Source organism: Drosophila navojoa, chromosome X (genome assembly GCF_054131105.1).
Source record: "Drosophila navojoa isolate 15081-1374.11 chromosome X, UAZ_NAV_1.0, whole genome shotgun sequence".
Classification (NCBI taxonomy): Eukaryota; Metazoa; Arthropoda; class Insecta; order Diptera; family Drosophilidae; genus Drosophila; species Drosophila navojoa.
The window spans coordinates 21,687,249-21,706,918 of record NC_142895.1 but is presented as its reverse complement, the minus strand read 5'-3'; the positions used below and the strand labels follow the sequence as shown (position 1 = coordinate 21,706,918).

The 19,670-nt window shown below is 37.8% G+C and overlaps 2 protein-coding genes across 10 annotated transcripts in view; one reads left to right on the top strand and one right to left on the bottom strand.

The window, feature by feature from the left end:
* The first annotated feature begins 1,360 nt into the window (after positions 1–1,360).
* On the top strand, positions 1,361–2,309 carry Him (Holes in muscle). The gene is made up of 2 exons (XM_030388472.2): positions 1,361–1,748; positions 1,831–2,309. Exons 1-2 carry the CDS (start codon positions 1,485–1,487, stop codon positions 2,137–2,139), a joined length of 573 nt encoding a protein of 190 aa, XP_030244332.1. The 5' UTR covers positions 1,361–1,484; the 3' UTR covers positions 2,140–2,309.
* Positions 2,310–3,947: 1,638 nt separating this feature from the next.
* The window catches only part of LOC108657850 (putative G protein-coupled receptor B0563.6), a 33,648-nt gene continuing 17,925 nt past the window's right edge, over positions 3,948–19,670 (bottom strand). For 5 of the 9 annotated variants that reach the window (XM_089263813.1, XM_089263811.1, XM_089263812.1 and 2 more), the window contains exons 5-8: positions 17,869–18,022; positions 9,759–9,908; positions 8,086–8,179; positions 3,948–8,008 (exon numbers count right to left, since the gene is read on the bottom strand). In XM_089263813.1, the coding sequence (XP_089119939.1) occupies positions 7,279–8,008; positions 8,086–8,179; positions 9,759–9,908; positions 17,869–18,022 (1,128 nt within the window). In that variant the 3' untranslated portion in view covers positions 3,948–7,278. The remainder of the gene's footprint in view (positions 8,009–8,085; positions 8,180–9,758; positions 9,909–17,868; positions 18,023–19,670) is intronic. The other 4 variants (XM_089263818.1, XM_089263816.1, XM_089263817.1 and 1 more) reach the window with 4 other exon arrangements.

Below are 19,670 nucleotides of genomic sequence, written 5' to 3'. Positions count from 1 at the left end.
AGAAGTGAGCAGAGCAGAGCAGAGCAGAGCAGAGCAGAAAAAAGATGGCAAGCGGCCGAGCCGACTGGACTACATAGTAAAAGGATCGGGCCACGGGCAGAGGCACGGGAACACGCACATGGACAGCTAACAGCGCTGCGACTGCGACGGCGACGGCGACAGCGACAGCGACAGCGGCTGCCAATGGAACATTCATGTGAATGTGGAGTTCAAGTGCATGGCATGACACAGACACGCAGCCCAGAACGAGGCTCTGTCTTTGTCTATTTCGCTGTTGCGCCTTCCACTCCTTCGCTCTGTCGCGCTGCCGCTCTCTCACTCTCTCAGTTGTTACGCTCGCTCTCTGCTCGTGTGAGTGCGTCTGCTGCAAAGTGTTTTTCCCATGCGCTATTTATAGAATTGTATAAATACATGCGTATACGCTTGAAATGAAATATTATTAAAATGCATTTTCAAGCAAGAGCAATAAAAAAAAAAATGATTACATATTTGTGAACATATGTATGTATATTTACATATGTGCATATAAATACATATGTATATAAAAGAGTTATCAAAATGAATAATAAATATTAATAAATTATAATTAAAATATACGAATATGAATTTAGTTGTAAGTGATCAAAGCTATACTCTATACCACTCTATGCTCCACAATAACAGACCCCTGATACTCTATAATTAAGGAGTATATAGTCTATAATATAGGAGTATATAAAAGCTCAGCTTAGCCCCTTTAAAATAAAAGAGTGTTTAATAGCTGACAGATTATTATTCCAAAACTGTTCAAGTGAATCTCAAATTCGTTGTACTCCTTCGGTGTGAAAGAGTATGCATGAATGTCAGCTAAGGCGGGCTCAGCAGCGCAAGGCGACACTTGGAATGGGCGCCAAAGATAGGGACGAGAACAGTAACGGGACTGCAAACGCTGACAATGCAGCGAAAGTGTTATATGTACATATGTATGCATGTGCGTGCCTCTCTCCCGCTCTTGCTGCCACGCTCACTGTCACTCTCACACTCCCTCTATCTCTCTCTCTCTCTCTCGCTCGCTCGCTCGGCACATGCAGTGGGCTATTATTAGCTATGCTCGGCTCGCCACATGTGTTGTTGCCAAAGGCATTGTAATGAGAAGAAAATAGTACTCCACTTGAGGCAATGGCTCATATGGCAAGTTGAAGTTTGGCGCACACACACACACACACACACACACACGCGCGCGCACAGTGAGTGAGTTATGTTTTATTTTTATTTGTAATTCTTTTTTTGGTATGCATTTTCCAAAAAACCCAGCAACGGTTCTCACACCCGTCGCTCTCTCCCTCTTCCACTCTCTCTCCCTCTTCCTCCCCTTCTCTGTCGACGGCTCGTAGGAGTAGCCGAGCCGCTGCTCATATAAGAAGCGAAGAACGGCTACAAATTTGGACAGTCTTTGCCAGCAGCTCGGCGCGAGTGAACCACGGATAGCTGACATCATCGAGAGCATGGGCGTCATATACAAAATACTAAAGCAACAGCGCCAGCAGCAGCAGCAGCAGCAGCAGGAGATGCCTGATCAGCAGCAAACGGAGCAGCAGCAGCAAATGGAGCTGAACACGTCGACCAAGTGCAAGGTGCAGGCGGCCATTAGGCAGCGCCAACTGCTACGCCTGGAGCAGCGCACACAGCAGGAGCACGATGAATCCCTGGCCGAGCAGCAGCTGCAGCAGCTCTGTCGATTTCTCGCCGAGAATGCGGCGCGCAAAAAGGTGAGTCAGCAGTCCAATTCAATCGCTGTCATTAGCTAATCAAATCTCTCTCTCTCCTCTCGCTATCTCTTGCTATCATTAGCGCCAGCGCCTTAAGCTCCAGCAGGATCCATGCAATCGAATGAGTGCTCATCCTTGTGAACCTGCTGCACACTCAGTGGCTGGCACGCACGACATGGATCTGCTGATGGAACAGTTGAGCACATGCAGCGATGCCACGCCCTCGACCTCGCCTTCGCCATCGTCCTCGCCCTCATCCTGGCCGCCACAGAGCAACAGAACCTGCATCCTGCTGAAGATCCGCCATCAAATCTTTGAGCGCAAGCGTCAGCGACAGCGCCAGCTGGCGGAGCTGGTGAAGCAGCGTCTGGTGGTCTGGCGACCATGGTAGACCACGCCCAGCACTGCCCACCGTTAGCCGTAACCAATGATCACTGTATATTCCTCTGCCGTGTGATTCTTACATCGTTCTTCCATATGTTAATCAAACGCAATTTTTTTTTTAATAAATTTTTTTTTTTTATAATTATCATAGTTAATAAAACTTTTTTAATAAAAAAATAATAATAATAAATATTTTTAATTATAGATGAGAGAGTTTTCAAGTCTATTTCAGCTAATGGATATTTTTAATTGGTTTGTATTGAAATTATAATATATTTTGTATTGTATATTAGATATTAACAACGTATTATATTATTATTCATTTTATTAGGCAATTATATCAGAGGTCTGTTAGATCTCTTTAAATTACATTGAGTTACATTTTGAAAAATTCCTTAAACGATTCCAGAGATTCAATTGATTATTTCGAAATTCGTAGGGGCTTCGTTTAATGTGTTCTGAAATCTCATATGCTGGACCACAAATTGGCTTATGAAATAAATATGGGCTTAAGGCATTTCCCATATCTAATAGGGTTTTAGATGTAATCTAAAAAGAATATATTTTGTATTATAAAAATATGTACAAAAAAACATGAATCATAAGCCAAACATTAGTTAGTTAATTATTCGAAAAATAATAATAAAGCCCCAAATTATATACTACTATATAATTTCTTGGAATATAAATAAATAAATATTTGGAATGTAAAAATAAAAAAATAATTCTTTAAATTTGCTCCATTTTACTGAACTACTCTCATGCTCCACATCCTCCACATCGTCAGTGAGCTTCGTTCAGTCGGCAAACTGAAACCATGTTGGCCTGTGTAATCCAATTTACGATTTTCCCCACTGCATATTAAAACGAACAATTTGTTCTGTGGAGAATCCAATTAATTTATTGATAATTCGCTTTTGCCGTGGCATTTGCTGAGTAAAACTTGATTTTATTCTTTTGACATTCATTTGGAATTCCAAGTGTAATATACATAAATATTTCATTAAACTTTGCTTTTTTGTATGTATGTTTGTATGTATGTATGTAGGTATGTACGTATGTAGTATTGCATATGCGTATATTATATTTGCATGTATTGAATATTGAACATTGACACCAATTGAAACGGTTGAAATTCACATTTAAATATTGATCAATATAGTAGTAGTATTTGCTTGATAAATGCATATTTATTTATTTATTTATTTTTATTTTTTTTAGTAGGTAACTATTAAGACGCCGTCTGCTCGCCGTGTGTGTGTGTGTGAGTGTGGTTGTTGGGGTATACATATTACTATGAGTCTATGTATGTGTGTGTGTGTCTTTCTTTGATTGTGTGTGTGTTTTGGGTATATTTTGGGTATTTGAATAGTTTCTTCTTCATTTGGTTAATATTTGCAATTCGCTATTCATATTCATAGTAATATTGTTGTATTCTCTTTTGCTTTTGCTTTTGCTTTCGTCCTCCCCATTTGCGTTTGCTTTCCACTTTTCCTTGGTTTTTCACATTCCTTAAGTACTCACTTCGGTGCCTGCCTTATTCGATATTCTCCATCTTATATAACTACAGATTTCTTTTTATATATATGTATATATATACTTTATTTTTATTATTATTTTATTTTTTATTTTTATTATAATATGTTTAGTTATTCAATTTGAGCTGCGCTCGCACACACAAAAAATAAATATAAATAAACAAATAAAATAAAATAAAAATTATAATTTTAATTTATTTATCGAATTTGGACTTATTTTCCTTGTTTTGATATTCAAATTTGTAGTTTGTTTCTATATTTTATTTATTTTACTTGATTTTATTTTATATTTCAATAAATACTGTTTTCTCTGACATTCATATATGTATATATAGTGTTTGTATATAACTCATATTCGTTCACAATGCTTGGGGAGGTTTCGTTTAGGGATTTGTCTTCGACAGAAGTTAAGATTTTCGTTTACTATTTATATTGGATGGCGCTCTACCCACAGGTAGAGCTGTGATACAAACGATATGATCTATGAAATCGGAAAATATCTGGGATTGTTCTTCTATATGGGTACATTTGATCACATATAATTTCTATTCATTGATTTGAAACTGAGCTCTATGAAAATTCCTTCCTTGCTCCTTTGTGACGCCATTGTGAACGAGCATTGTGTAGTCGGTTATGCCCGACTGCAACATTTTTCTCTAAGTTTCTTGTAGGTAGACAACATTTTGCACAGTTATTCGCTAGGTACACACATTTATTTGTTTACGTTTTACTAAGTAGTGCTGCAAGCATCTGAAATTCTTAGCGTACTCGATACATTTTGATTAGCCAATCAAATTTAGTTTTGGCAACTGAAGTCAGGAGACGTTTTCAAGGATACCCATTGGATTTCAAGGATACCCCCATATAAACAAATCGAACCAGAATATTTTCGATATTGACATTCTCCGAGTATTTCGCTCTATCGATAAGACTAAAAGTAAATTAATTTATGGCAGGTAAAGCCTCGATCCTTAGCATCCGAAGCACACATAAGGACAAGCCAAAGTATTCTCTATCGACTAACCTAATTCGATAGCGCACAAATAGTACTAAAATTAGTTTAACAATCTAGCATGTGTTCACCTTGAAACGCGTTTCGTCTGACGAATGCTTCAAATCAAGAAGTCAAAATCGAACTCAAGAATTGCGCTTGATTTTCGAACAGAAACTCACTTGCACGCACTTAAGTACTACATTCAATAGATCAATATATACGTATATATAAATATATTCAATTGTTGTATACGCTCGCACATATTCGTATGGATATACACACATGCATGTATATTTGCGTCTATATAGATACATAAATATATCAGTTTTACATAAATATCATATTTGTGTTTTAATCTCATTTTGTGATGTTGCTGTTTCGCTTCTTCTTCTTCTTCTTCATCATCTTCTTGTCTTTTTCGAAATGCTTCTAAAACTAGACTAGACATATAGCTATATGGCATTAGACATCATCTGGCTTTACTACGGTGACACACACAAAAATATTGGAATATTTTTTTTAGTTTTCTGTTTTTTTTTGTTTTTTTTTTTTTTTTTCATTATGTAGGAATGCTTATGAATATCTAAATGCTTCGACGATTCAATTAAATGCATTGTGATACTTTTTTTTTTCTTCTGTAAGCTAAGCTCTTTCTTTTGCACTCGCAGTGTACTGTCCGTCCGTCCGTCCGTCCAGTTGTTGTCCAGTCTGTTCGTCCCCATGGCTGCATCGCCCTTTTTCTCTCTTTTCTCTCTGATATCATTCTTTAATGTAGCTCTTAAACGTCTTTAAAATATCTCTCGTATATCTCTCTATTTTGTATTACTCACTCTGTCACTCTTTCAGTCAGTCTCAGTATTAGTCTGTCTATCAGTCTGTCAATCGGTCAGTCTGTAATTTGTCATTGGTCAGTCAGTCGGTTTCTGCTAATTTTGAAGGTCAGCTTAACTGCTAAGTTCTTTCATAATCAATCAATATGTTATCTTTCTCTCTCTCTCTCTCTCTCTCTTTCTCTATCTATCTATCTATCTCTCTCTATCTATCTCCTTATTTCTCTTTATATCTCTCTCTCTCTCTCTCTATCTCTCTCTAAAATCTCCATTTCTCTATCTCTCTCTCTCTGTCTCTATAAAATCTTTCTTTTTCTATCTATCTCTTTATGGCTCTATCTCTCTATTTCTTCCTCTTTTACTCTCTCTCACTATAGTTCTCTGACCCTCCATCTTTTTCTCTCTATGCCACTCTCTCGCTTTTTTATCTCTCTGTCTCTCATCTCTCTCTCTCATCTCTTTTTCCTATCTTTATTTCTCTGCTCTCTCTCTCTCTCTCTCTCTCTCTCTCTCTCTCTCTCTCTCTCTCTCTCTCTCTCTCTCTCTGTTTCTTATATATATTATTCTGGATAATTTCATTTAATGCTGCTTTAAGCTTCGCTCAGTTTCTGGATTCATTCACCTCGACTCCAAATTCATTCATTTTAATATGCTAAAAAAAAAATTTCTTATACTCCCAAGTTCTGCTCGAACTGTCTCTTGACTTTTCTTACTCCACTTCATAACGCCTCTTCGATGCATCTCCATGTCCATTCAGCCCTTCAACCCAAATGATCTATTATTCTCCTCTAATATTTGCATTATCCCTAATTGTTGTTTTTTTTCTGTATTTCTTTCGCTGCTTCGCTTAGTTTCTAGGCTTTAAGCCCCAAAATTTACCCCAAGCTATTTAGTGCAGAGTTTGAGCTGTCTTCTGTCCCCACTTCATTCCCCTTCCCGTGAGGGATCTCTTTCTTCCCTTTCAAGTCTTTGCATCATTCGTCAACTCAACTATCTAAATTCTTTGGTTTGCAATTTTATAACCTGTATTGAATATTGATTTTCATATTTGTATTTTCTTATCCGTAATTTTGTATATTTTCTTAAATGTTTCCTTGAAAATTCATTTTCTACCATCAATATGGAACAACACCAATAATTTTCGTCGATTATATATATTAGTCGAGTGCTTCATATGCATTACTTCTTCTTCTTCCTCTCTTTGGGAAATTCCTCAATCTAAACTTCAAACTCAAACTTGCTTGTCTTGATCGGTCTGTCTGGTTTATAGTCTGTAATCTGTAAAATCGAGTGAAAAGGTCTTTTGAGAGCTGTGAAAGGCATAGAGAATTCAGTTACATCTCGAACAAAGCAGATGAAAAGTGTTGAAAATGTTGCGTCATGAAGAGTTTTGGATGCGTCCAGAGGCTTACGCATATTGTGAGTAGTTGGGATATTCCGTTAGTTGGGTATAAATATGTAGATAGCGAGATGATTCATTGATAGCAATCGAGTGGATTTGACGCTTTCAAACCACGCTCGGATCGTTGCTCGATGCGGTGTGACGTGGTGACGGGAATGGGCTGGGTAGGGTTATGGGCGTGGTAGCTGGCGAGGGCGTGGGCGAAAAGAGGGGCGGACTTGGGGATGGGGGCGAATGAGAAGGCGTGGCAGTGGATGGGAGCGAGTGCATGGGCGAGGGCGAGGGCGAGGGCGACGGAGAGGATACCGAGGATTGGGGAGTGTTAGGCCGGGACTATATGCTGCTGGACCGTCCAATGCCGGATGTGGTGGTGATGTGATGATTACGCATGTTCACCTTTTCGAATCGCACCATTGGAACACCCATGATGGCCTGTGTGGTCTGTGTGAAGAGTTGTCGGGCAAACTGGATTACAAACCGCTGCTGTAGCCGTTGCTGGCGGTGTGGCACTCACCTCATCCACCTGGTGGCACAGCTTGCCCTTCAGCCACGGCCACTTGATGGTGCGCATCAGCGTGTTGCGAAAGTCCTCGCTGAACAGGCAGTAGATGTAGAACGTAATCGAGTAGTTGATCAGCTCTAGCAGGTTGGCCAGTGCCCGGAACACCTGAAACGGAAAGCTGGGCAGCACCTCCGAGGCGATGGTCATGTGCAATATGGCCATGGGCGAGACGCAGAGCAGGAACAGGATCGAGGTGCTGCCGAGCAGCAGGAACAGCCGTCGCTCCTCGGCAAACTTGCGCGGATCGTCGTCCTTCACATAGGTCGAGCGCGACAGTACCATCTGACGGCGGCGCTCGCAGGTCCGGCGATAGACGAGCATGATGCGCAAATTGAGGCCAGCGATCACGACGGTCGGCACGAGCTTGAAGATCACCTCGAGCATTATCTTGTACACCGAGTAGAAGATGGTGCGCTGGTAGATGTTGTTGTCCCGCCGGAGATACACGTACACGTTGTTCGAGGTCAGCATGCACTTGATGAGCTCGCCGCGAAAGATGCTCGGCAAGTAGATGACGAAGGTCACCAAGCAGGTGATGAAGACGACCACGCTGCAATGTGCCGCAACGGCGTACGAATGTTAGCTGGAATGTTAGCTTTACGGCACGGCCGGGCTGCCCATACTCACCCTGGCGGACCCATCACGGGTCGCGTGAAACCCGGATGACACACGGAGACATAACGCTCGATGGTCAGCACCAATAGCATCATGACGCCCACACCTGCAACAGAGTACAGAGATACATATACATATCTATAAATAGTTGTTATCGATAATTATCATCTATCGAAGTTTTCTCATTCGCCATTCTTCAAGTTTCTAATTAAACTCCAGCTCGCCTGCTGTGAAGCAGCAATTTGGCGACTCAGCCATCATCTTGACATTTAACACCACTCGATTATGTTCTCTGGAACAACGTCAAGTCCTTGGCTCTCGCTAACAAGCCCAGCACTTCGAATGAGGTCGAGGCGAGCATTCGATACGCTCTGTGCGGAATTTTAAAGCGAGTCGTTCCAAATTGATGCTCTAGCTTGAAGCTCTACCAGCGAAGGGAAGGCTATTTGAATAATGTTTCATGTCCTACCAAATGGCCTTCTGGTAAAAATTGTTGCAGCTTTAAAACTTGAATCATTTTTGTTTCAATGCAATTTTTTATGTTGTTGCTCTTGTTGGCTCAATTGATATAAAATTGGAAAATGCAAATATTAGGGAATATGGAGTCCATATGCATAGCCACAAAAAATACTAAAAAATACTAGAATACGCAAGAATTATTTAGAATACTAGAAAATGCACAAAGTGTGAAATAGACTTAATTAAAAATACTTTAATGTGATGAACAAATCTTAAAATATATTTTAAAATTATATTAAGAACTCTTTATTTAACATAAAAAATACTAAAAATATTAAAATACACAGGAATTATATAAAATACAAGAAAATGTCCAATACTACAAAACATACCAAATTAAAATACTTGAAAGTGATGAACAAACGTTATAATATATTTAAAAAGAATAGAAAGTATTATTTATTTTTAAAAATAAAAATACTGAAAACATATTAGAGTACACAAAGAAATTAAAGACTACAAACTCTAAAAAATAAAAATACTAGAAAGTGCTGAGCTAATATTATAATATATTATAAAATAATAATCATTATTATTTATTTATTTTGTAATATACTGTATTTTCCATAAGGTATATAATATGACTAGTCTAATGCTAAAATCTTTGAAAAGGTTATAGAAAATACTAAAAAAAAATTCCTAGTAATAAATAATAGAAAATTTTAAACAAAACTAGAATATAAAAGAAAATACTAAATATTAAGTTATGCCAAACAATATTTAAAATCTATTAGAAAACTATAACATTGATTTGAAAATATTCGGCAATGCAAAATAATGATAATACAGATAACTATCAGAAACTAAACAAAAGTATTTTATTTTAGAAATAATAATACTAAAAAATTCTAATCATTTACTATAAAATATTTAAAATGAAAAATATTTTTTTATAAGTAATTTATTTTTACACGAGTTTCCTTCTTTTTTATCACTACATGAAAAGATTAATAATAATAAAAAAATGATTCATATAGGGTATTTGCAAGTCGTACACTTTAAGTTCAGAAACATTTCATCAGCAATCTAATATTTGCGTATTTCACTTTTATAATCATACTCAACTCTCGAGTGCTGCTCGACTTTTTGTGTAAGCCCTTAGGAGATGAGCTTTGGTATATATATTTTGTTTGTTTGCAGTTGTAGTAAGTTGAATGGTCACTTACCCAGACAGCCGTTACCGAGAAAAAGCTCCAAGTGGGCCGTATAGAAGGCCGGTCCAAACTCCTCCCACTGGCCGCGATCCTTGTGCACCAGCATGCGTATGCCAAAGGGTATGGCAAAGACAATGGCAAGCAGTGCGGCCGTCGAGTAGGCTGCGAACGAAACGGGAAATGTGCAAAGCTCGCATTATAGCAGTTTTATGGCTGAGTTTATGCCATAATTATGGCGACGCTTCCGACTGTGGCGCGCCACAGGAAACAACCGAAACACGAAACCAACCGACTTCAACGAGAATGAATTGCTTCGAGTTCCTGTTCCTTTCGCCCTCCCTCTCTCACTCTCTCTCCCTCTCTCTCTCTTTCTCTCATATCGTTAATTTTGCGTTCCACTTTTTATTTATTTTACTTTTTTTTTTGGGGAAAACATAATTTGTATACCCTGAGCCCACTTAAAATGCGTAAGCGAGCTGGGATTGTTTTCTCTTAATGCATGTGACAGAGTCTACGAGTTTGGCTTCATATAATCATAATAAATTTTGTTTCTAAGATTTTAAGATATATCATATTTGAATGACCTACGCTCTATGCACTCCTATTTGTAATCGATAAATATAGATTCCGATATTTATCGTTTAAAATAAATTAGGAGCCCAAGCACTACATATTTTAGTTAGGTTAGCTTAGCTACTTAACTATTTCTATAATATCTATGGCTACCGATTTGAAGATTTAATATGAATAAATATTGAAAAACAATCTGAGAAATATATATATATATATATATATATATATATATGTATATATATATATACATAATTAGATATATTCGATATTAATATTTATCTATAAGTCATGAATATTATGAAGTAGAAATATGTATCAATGATATTTCTAATATTTATTTAAAGCAATATAAGATAAGGGTATAATATTCTTAGCTGTCTCATTTAATCGATAAATATCGATTTTGGGACTTGACACTGCTCTCAGGATTTTTTTGACTCTCAAGCTCAAATAGATCTTTTATTTAATCAGCAAGACATTCCATGAGCTCGCTCGATTGCTTGTTAAAGCAGTTAAAGGGCGTGGCTAGGGTATTGTGCAGTCGGACAGCTGTGCGATAACCGCACTTAGTTGATTTGTTGTACATAGTTTTTGTTGTGATATGTAATTTCTACTTATGGCCGAGAGCAAGCGTGTGTGAGTGCGTGTGTGAGCGTTGCTTATTGATTTACGACTTGTTTATGGGCCTATAATTACATTATTACTTATATGCTCGGCTCGTGTGGGTCGGGTCGGATCGGGTCGGGTCGGGTCCATTTGACCCGCTCCTCTGATGTCGCAAATTGCCGTGCACACAAAGCTTAATTCGGGATATATGACTTCCTGTGATGCAAACAAACCACACACACACACGCACACACACACACACACACAGTGAGACAGTCTTGTATTAGATTGTTGATCTAATTGGGTTGATGGCACATCAATATAAATGTCACTTTTGTGTGATGAGTGTCCATCACATGGGGACAACTTATACAAATCTGTGCGTTTGACAGCGCTGCCCGAGTCCAAAGGATTGCCAGCTTAGTGTAAAAGGTTTCTACGTGAAAGGCATCTGGAAACGTGATTATGCAGTAAATATGACAATGCTAGGAAGACAAGCAACTGAACTAATCTGATAGCTGCTCACTAATATCCATTTATGACCATTTAAACAAGTCCTCAATTGCTTCGTTTTAATAGGCTAACTAATTGGTAGATCGTTAGGCCAGAGTAGTGCGTAGGATTATAGCTGTAAAAGGCGGGCCTTACACAGTCAAGTGAAAATGCCATAAAATTCTAGTGAATGGATGATGAAAGAGGCTAAGATTTAGCAGTTGAATGGAATTGGAATGGGAGTATAAGATTAGACAGAGGTAGAGTTACTTGGAATAGGCTATTCATCAGGGTATTTTTTAGTAGAACACTCCCCACTCATTTGCTAGTCAAGAAATGTTTAAAATTGTAAATTCTCCTTAAGTTCTGCTTATTCAGCATTTGTTCAATATCTCGAATCTCTTCAGGTTCAGGGTATTTACTAGCAGAGCAAGCCATTCCTAGCCATTGCTGAAAACTTCAATTTCTTCTTCTATCTATCTTCTATCTTATCTTTTCGTCCACTTTTCAGCAATAATTTATGTGAGTTAATCAAAAATAAATCAAAATATATTGCGAAAAGCGAGAAATTCACTAAAGATTCCCTTGATAATACTCGAAATGATTCATGGCGATTGCATTGTATCTTGAGGCACATATGTTTCTTATAGTGAGCTACTACATATACCTTCCATGTGACCATGAAATCAACTATGTAATGCGCACTATAAAGATCAAGATTAGCAGCTCATTTAGAAGCATATGGATCTGTAGTTCATTGTAATGGAAATATGAGTTGAGGGTCCTGCGGCCCGCTTGACAAAGTTTTGCTTTTACGTGCAGCAAGCGGGGCTCTTCGTTTTATTGTAGAGTCAATAATTTTTCCGGATCTATTCCCCTGTGAGTCATAAAGCAAGTGGCAAGGGTCAATCTCTTCCTCTCTCTGCCACACTCTCGCTCGCCCTCTCTCCCTCTCTCTCTCTCTCTCTCTCAGCTCAAATGCATAACTTTGGTTAGCTAAAATGTATCGACGCTTCCTTGACTCGACCAGCGCAATTCTGTGACAGTAGCAGAGTAGCTTCCTGCACACACTCGCACACACCCACTTTGATAGAGAAATACACATAAAGCAAGTCGGACAAATATTCAAAGGCAATGACCGACAAATGGCAACCGAGCGCGTCGTAAAAAGGCTGCTGCTGGCAGCAAAATATTTTTGTTATTTTAATAAAATGACTGCTCTGATTTCGGTCATTATTACTCTCTGGGCCTGGCAACAGCTCCTACGGCCCTCTCTCTCCCTCCCTCACTCTCAGCGAACTTGGCAACTGCACGGCTATTCAACTTATTTACTGCGAGCTGCCACTCGAACTGAGACTGGTGATATTTCAGGCAAAAGGACCTCACTTTGCATTTATCCAGCCCAACCAGTTACTCGACTTCACAAATAAACAAGTAAGAAGACTCTAGTCGAGACTGCTCGACTAGGAGATACCCTGAACCCTCCAAGCTGATATTCTTATCATTCTGCACTTCTTTTATGCACGCACACATACATACACATGTATCCACCCTCACGTGCCTGTGCTCTGCTAACTGCGCAGTAAGCAGCGACTGCGCTTGGGCTGCGCTGCAGTGTGGGCAATAGTATGAGAATTTATTTGATGAATAACTTTTTTTGTAGACATGCAATCCTAATGAAATTTTCAGACCGTAATCATATGGTGTGTACATTCTAAAGCACAAGTCTCTAGTACTTGAAATACGTTTTTTGCAAATTGGGGGCGAAGGGGGCGTGGTATCCAAAATCTGTTGATTACAAAATGTTTGTATTCATCATATATATATACACAGTAAATCTGAAGTCTCTATGTCTAATAGTATTCCAATGAGGCTCAAAAAACAAAATCAATTTTTCAATTATTCTCGATAAAAAAGTTATCGGATGAGTTATCGAAAAAATAAAGCAAACTCGTACTGCGTATGGTATACACGAGTATGCACAAAAAATTTCAGCTCTCTAGCTCTTATATCTTCTGAGATCTCGGCGTTCATACGGACGGACGGACGGACAGACGGACAGGGCTATATCGACTCAGCTCATCGTGCTGATCAAGAATATATATACTTTGTGGGGTCTGCGATGATTCCTTCTGCCTGTTACATACTTTTACACAAAAACATTATACCCTGATTTCCCATTTTCAATGGGTTCAGGGTATAAAAAGCAAGTAAAGCAAACTCCAATCGGGACTGCTCGACTACGAGAGCCGCTGAAGCCAGCGAGGAATGCATATATCAATAACAAGAAGCTAAATTTTAAGCCGATATTTCATATAAGAAAAAAATCGAAATTCCATAATACATACACGAATCCATATTTAAAATTTAAAGACTCTAGCTCTATGGGTCTAGCAGTTACAGCTTTTCAAAAAAGTTCCAGACAAAACTCTGCCACGACTCAGCTTAAGGATAACAAATACTCCATGGGGCATGTCACGCCTCCTTCTGCCTGTTACATGCACTCGACAACAGCAATATATAGGGTATACCACATCACTATAAGTGGCAGCAGTCGCTAGGTTTTCCAATTTCCAGTTAACAGCCATCACCTATCAGCTAACAGCCACCGCAGCTTCCGCCGCCCGGGCAACAGCCAAAAGGCAATCAATTATTTTGCCATCGCATGCGTCTTACACTGGAGCCATTTCACGTTTTACATTTTACATTTTACATTTTATGCTCACATCTTACAGAGATACTACTTCGCCTTCACCGCATTCAACCAACTTTTCGCCACCTTCAACACTGCTCAACAAATTCGCTCTTTGCTCTTTGCTATTTGCTTTGGCCTCGCAGGCAAATGTGGAAAATTATCTCTGGGAAAATAGTATTCTTTTAACTTTTCACTGGTGCTCGACTCAATGGAGCCAGACACACTTTCAAAATTACAAATGGAGTCTAGTTAGCAGAAACTGCTTATCTTTGTATACAACTAAGATGAATATACATACATATAAAATGTATTCTTGCTGGGAATCAAGAGTCGAGTGCAGTAAGCCAATCTGTCCATGAGTTTGTCTTAGATACTCCCTCGAAATATAAAAGTATTTAGATCTCTATATAGATAAATCTTCTACAAAGAATTCATTTCTCAAAGTATATATGGTATATAAAAAATATGTTGGTAACTGTGATTGTCAAATTGAGGTGAGATATTAAAATATTTAATTTCAGTGCGAATTTTTGATCTTCCATTTTTAATGGTCTAAGAAATGTTACATAATCTAGCTTAATTTTATTAGAAAATGAAAATAAAAAAATCAAATATAGAATATTATAGAAATATAGAAAATATTCATTACGGATGGAGAACTTGAAGAGAGCAGACCAAATACTTGAAGTTATGGAAGAGCAGGCGCAGAGTATTTGCTAGTTGAGCACACCCCACTGATTGTTGATCAGAGCTACATACATATAACAACATTTTACTGTACTCATTTACAAATCAGAGTCCGTTTATAGCGACGCGCAAGGGACCAACGATTTTTCATCGTTATAGACGGAAGACGGTACATATAAACAAGTGGAGACCCTATCATATAAGATTTTATGAACCAGCCAAGACATCGAATTTTTGTAGCAAGATCCGAGTGAATGCTATAAGCGGAATCGTTATAGACGAACTCTAGTGTATTTCGCTTGCTTCAAAATATTGCACAATCATAATAATTAATTAAAATTTATAATTATATAAAAGTGTGAATCTATGTAAGAGGTATTTCAGGGTATTTGCAAGTTGAGCACTCCCGACTGTTTCTATTCGTTCAAAAGTTTTACTCCCCTCTCCTATTTCAATTCCCAGACATATCTTAGGGTCGACTTTGAGCAGCTCAAATCAGCTTTTTGAATAGAAGAAAGCTTAGAATTATTTAGACCTAAGGTATTTATCACTTGAGCACTACCAACACATTTTTTTTGTACGAAACTCCTATTATTGCATCCATTATGTCTTAACTCATTGTATAGTTAAATTTTAAGAGCTCAAGCCCATTATAAATAGAGTAAATATCTTCAAGTTCTAGCTTTTTACTAGAGATTAAAGATACTGATTAAAGATTCTTTGTATTTGCATTTCAATGCCACTTTAATGCTAAAACTCTCCCATTAAATTAAGTCTGAAACTGAAAGAAAATAAACGCAAAAAAAGAAAAAATTGAAACTAATCTTAATTGAATTATAAATTTCGTGTTCTTCCCCTCATCTGACGTTGCCGCTGTTGTCGTTGTTGTTGTCGTTGCTGAGTTGCCGAGTGTAATGTGAGCCGCTCGAGTCCTTGCCACACGCCGCATGACTGATTGCACGCCGGAATTGGCAACATGCTGCGTCCGTTGACATGCTTCATTTTTTGTCGGCCAACGCATTAATCAATTAGGCGGCCCCAGAGCAAACGAGAGCCTCGGCTTAGCCAGTTACTTGCGAGCATTTAACAACTTGTCTAATACATTTCAGCATTATTTAACGCATTTAGATACAGCATCCATGGGTTGCGGCCGCAGGCGGGGCATTTACGGCTAGAGCGAGGCATTTGTAACACCCAAGCAAGTGTTAAGAGAGCTAATAATCTATATATCTCTCTGTTTATATACCTATATATGTATCTATATCTGTATATGTCAATATATCTATATATCTATATATCTATATATCTATATATCTGCATCTCTATATATCTATATATTTATATATCTATATATCTATATATCAATATATATCTATATATCTATATATCCATATCTCTATATATCTATATACATTTATAAATCTGTCTACCTATAGACCTAACTTTCTGTACAACTGTTTATCTATCTATCTATATCTACCTATATATCTATCATCAATCTGTATATCTATCCATCTCTCTATCCATCCTCAATATATATCTATATATTCGTTTATCTATATCATATATATTTTATATGAAATATTTTGTTATCTAGGCGGAACTCCTTGGATCATTTACTTAACTATCTCATTCTGGTGTACTCTTTCGATTATACAGAATTGTATAATAGTGTATTGAGTCTTCGTTATGCCTCAGCACATCTCTTTCCATTGTCTTTTTATTCACTGCTCCTCTACTTCCTCATCTTCTTCCTCTTATTTTTTTTTTGACGCAATGCTGGCCGTGTTCCCTCTTTCTCTCTAGAGCTTAGAGGCTTTACATAAATTTCAGAGGGCTGCCTAATCAAATAAGGTTCCACAGCGCCAGTTCATATACGAAGAGACACACATACATACACACATACCCCCCATATATACACACACACACACACACACACACACTTACACACATATTGTTTTGTATTGTTATGGCTATTGTTGCTGAAGTTGCCAGGTCATTGGGATTGGGGCGGGGTCAAAGGTTAATTTCTTTAGTAGTATAAATAAGTGTGAAAATATTTGTATAAAAGAAACGAGAATTTCTGAGAAGAGAAAGAACTTCTTGAATGTCCCAAGCAACCCAAATGAAATTTAAATGCAACGATGCGAAAGGACAAAGCTTAAATATTCTGGAAGGGGCATAGATATGTACATATATGTGAAATTGAAAGTAAACTTCTTTTTAAAATAGTTTTTCTTACTTGATATAGTAGTTTTTCTGGTTGGTAGAGTTTGTTTCTTACAGATATTCCTTATCAGGATGGTGAACCGAGCAGCTCTAAGGATGATCTGTTCTCTTTATATTGCTAATGTTTCTGTTCTTTTACATTTCTATGCAAAACTCGCAGAGTATTAAAGCTGGATTGTAAGTTCGCATACCTAATATCATAGTTTATCATACTTTAGACTGAATTATACATTTCATATGCAAATCGTTCAATGCCTTTCAATATCTCTATTATTTTCTTATAGATATTATACATAAAACTAATTACATATATCTTTATTCAATTCATCATACCATATGATACGCGAGTATAATTCTATATACATATGTCTGAAACATAATTTGATTCCCTCCCGTAACTTATGTACTCTCATATCGTATTATACATTCAGCTTACTATAACTATCCCCTTCATATGTCATATCTACATATAAATCACATATCTCACTCATTTATCTGTCTTTACGTTGAGTTTTACTACAAAGCCTCCATTAAAAATTTCTTCCAACTGCACATTCGCCTTAGAGATTATATGTAAGGGGTATCTTTCAGGCGACTACCGCTCACTAATGAGCTGTTTATCTTTATTCGTTTCGGTTTCATGCCAAGCTGTGCCGAGTTATCGTAATTGCGCTGCCGGCAATTGAAATCGGCAATTCGTGGGCATTTTAAGTGAATGAAACTAAAATTGGCAATTATTCGGTGAATAAGTGCGCCTTGCCGGGCAGTAAATGAAATCGGATAGCCCAAGGAGGATGTATGTACGTAGTAGTAGGAGAGGTCAGCTCCGGCGGCACTTACCTCGCATGTAGATGTAGGCGGTGCCGCGCATATTGCGTCGGGTCAGGACAATTAGGTTGAGCACGTTGCCAATGATGCCCAGGGCGCAGATGATGGGCAGCATCAGGCCATAGCAGTATTCGCGTAGCGCTTCGGTGCGCGGATCCTCCACATCCTGCGGAATGCACAGCAAAACAAAATGAAGAAGAAGCAGAGGTTATCACATAGTGTTTTTTTTTTTTAAGCGAGCGTAACGAAGCCAATCGAAAGTAATAATAGTAATAGAATAAGAATAAAAACAAAAACAAACACAAGCACTCGACCATCGGCTATAGCTGACTGCACAATGCTCGCTCACAGCTTTAAAAAATAAAAACTAATGGAAATCTAGCAAGAAATGCTTCTTGATTTATATACATAAATATATGTTTATTTATTACTATAGTTTATTTATTTCTTTTTACGAATTTCTTGTTGATGAAACGAATATGCCTTGATTTCACATTCGCTGCGCTAGCCCGAGAGAACGGTAAACAAAATCGTCAAAGCTCATAAATCATGCTGCATTTACTTTCTTGCTCATGTGCACACTCCTCCACACTCAGCTCAGTCCGTCCCTGTCGCGCTTGCAGCAATGCCTGTCGCATTGTTGCCCAGTTGGATGGGCTGCTACAGATAAAAATTCAATAGTCAACTTGACACTTTTATTTGCGACTTGTTATGCACACGCACACACACACACACACACACGCACACGCTCTTGTTCTATCTCATCTGTGTCTATATCTATCTCGCTCTATCTTTTGCACGTCTACCACTAAGTGGGTTGGCATTTTCGTATTGTAAATATGTTTTGCATGCTTTTTAGCATGTTTGCTTTTGCTGTTGCTTTTGCTTTTGCTCTTTGTTATGTTTTCCTCTTATTGCTGTGCTCTGCTGTTGCTGTTACTGTTGTTGTTGTTGGTGCTGGTGCTGGTGCTGATGCTGCTGTTGATGTTGCTGTTGCCGTTGTTTCATTTTGGTTTTGTTACACCCTCTCTTCCACACTGAGATAGACAGGCACCGCCAGTTCACTTGAGTTCGCCTTTCTGCAGCCTTGGGCGAAAGTTGTGCACAAAGCACCTTTTGAACGGCAAGAACAGCATCAGCAGCAGCAGCAACAACAACAACACCAACAACAACAACAACATCTAGTGCAACAGCAACAAACTTTTGCACGTGCTGTGCTATGAAATGAGTTATTTCGCGTTCGCCTTGAATGAGACTTTGTTCATAACGTTTGCCTGCTCCCACTGCTAAATGGGATAAAGAAGAAAAAATAACAACAGCAACACGCACACATACACAAACACACACATGTGTGTGTGTGATGTAAAAGTAGGCAACAGCTCGCAGCGCAGCTGCTCACAGCAGGCTGTCCCCCTCTAGCCAGCGCTAAGTATTGTTACTCAAAGAACAGTTTGAATTGAACCACAAGAAACCCAACAAATAAAAATAAATAATAAGTTCATATAAAAAAAAAAAAATAAAATAAAATAAAATAGAAAAATAATATCAGCTTACGCAACTATTTTCAAGCTAGCAAATAGCAATTCAACTTTTTGTTATATAAATCAATAAACATTTAACAACTTGAAATGTGATACTTTTTTTTTTTTAATTAATTTGTAGATATTTTTTTAGTTTTAAATTTTTTTTAAAGTTCAATTAAGTTACTTAAAGTTTCATTTTAATGAATTATTGTATTATTATATTTTCTATTAATTCATTTTTATTAATTTATCAAACATTTTTTAAATATGTTTCAAAAAATATTTTGAAAT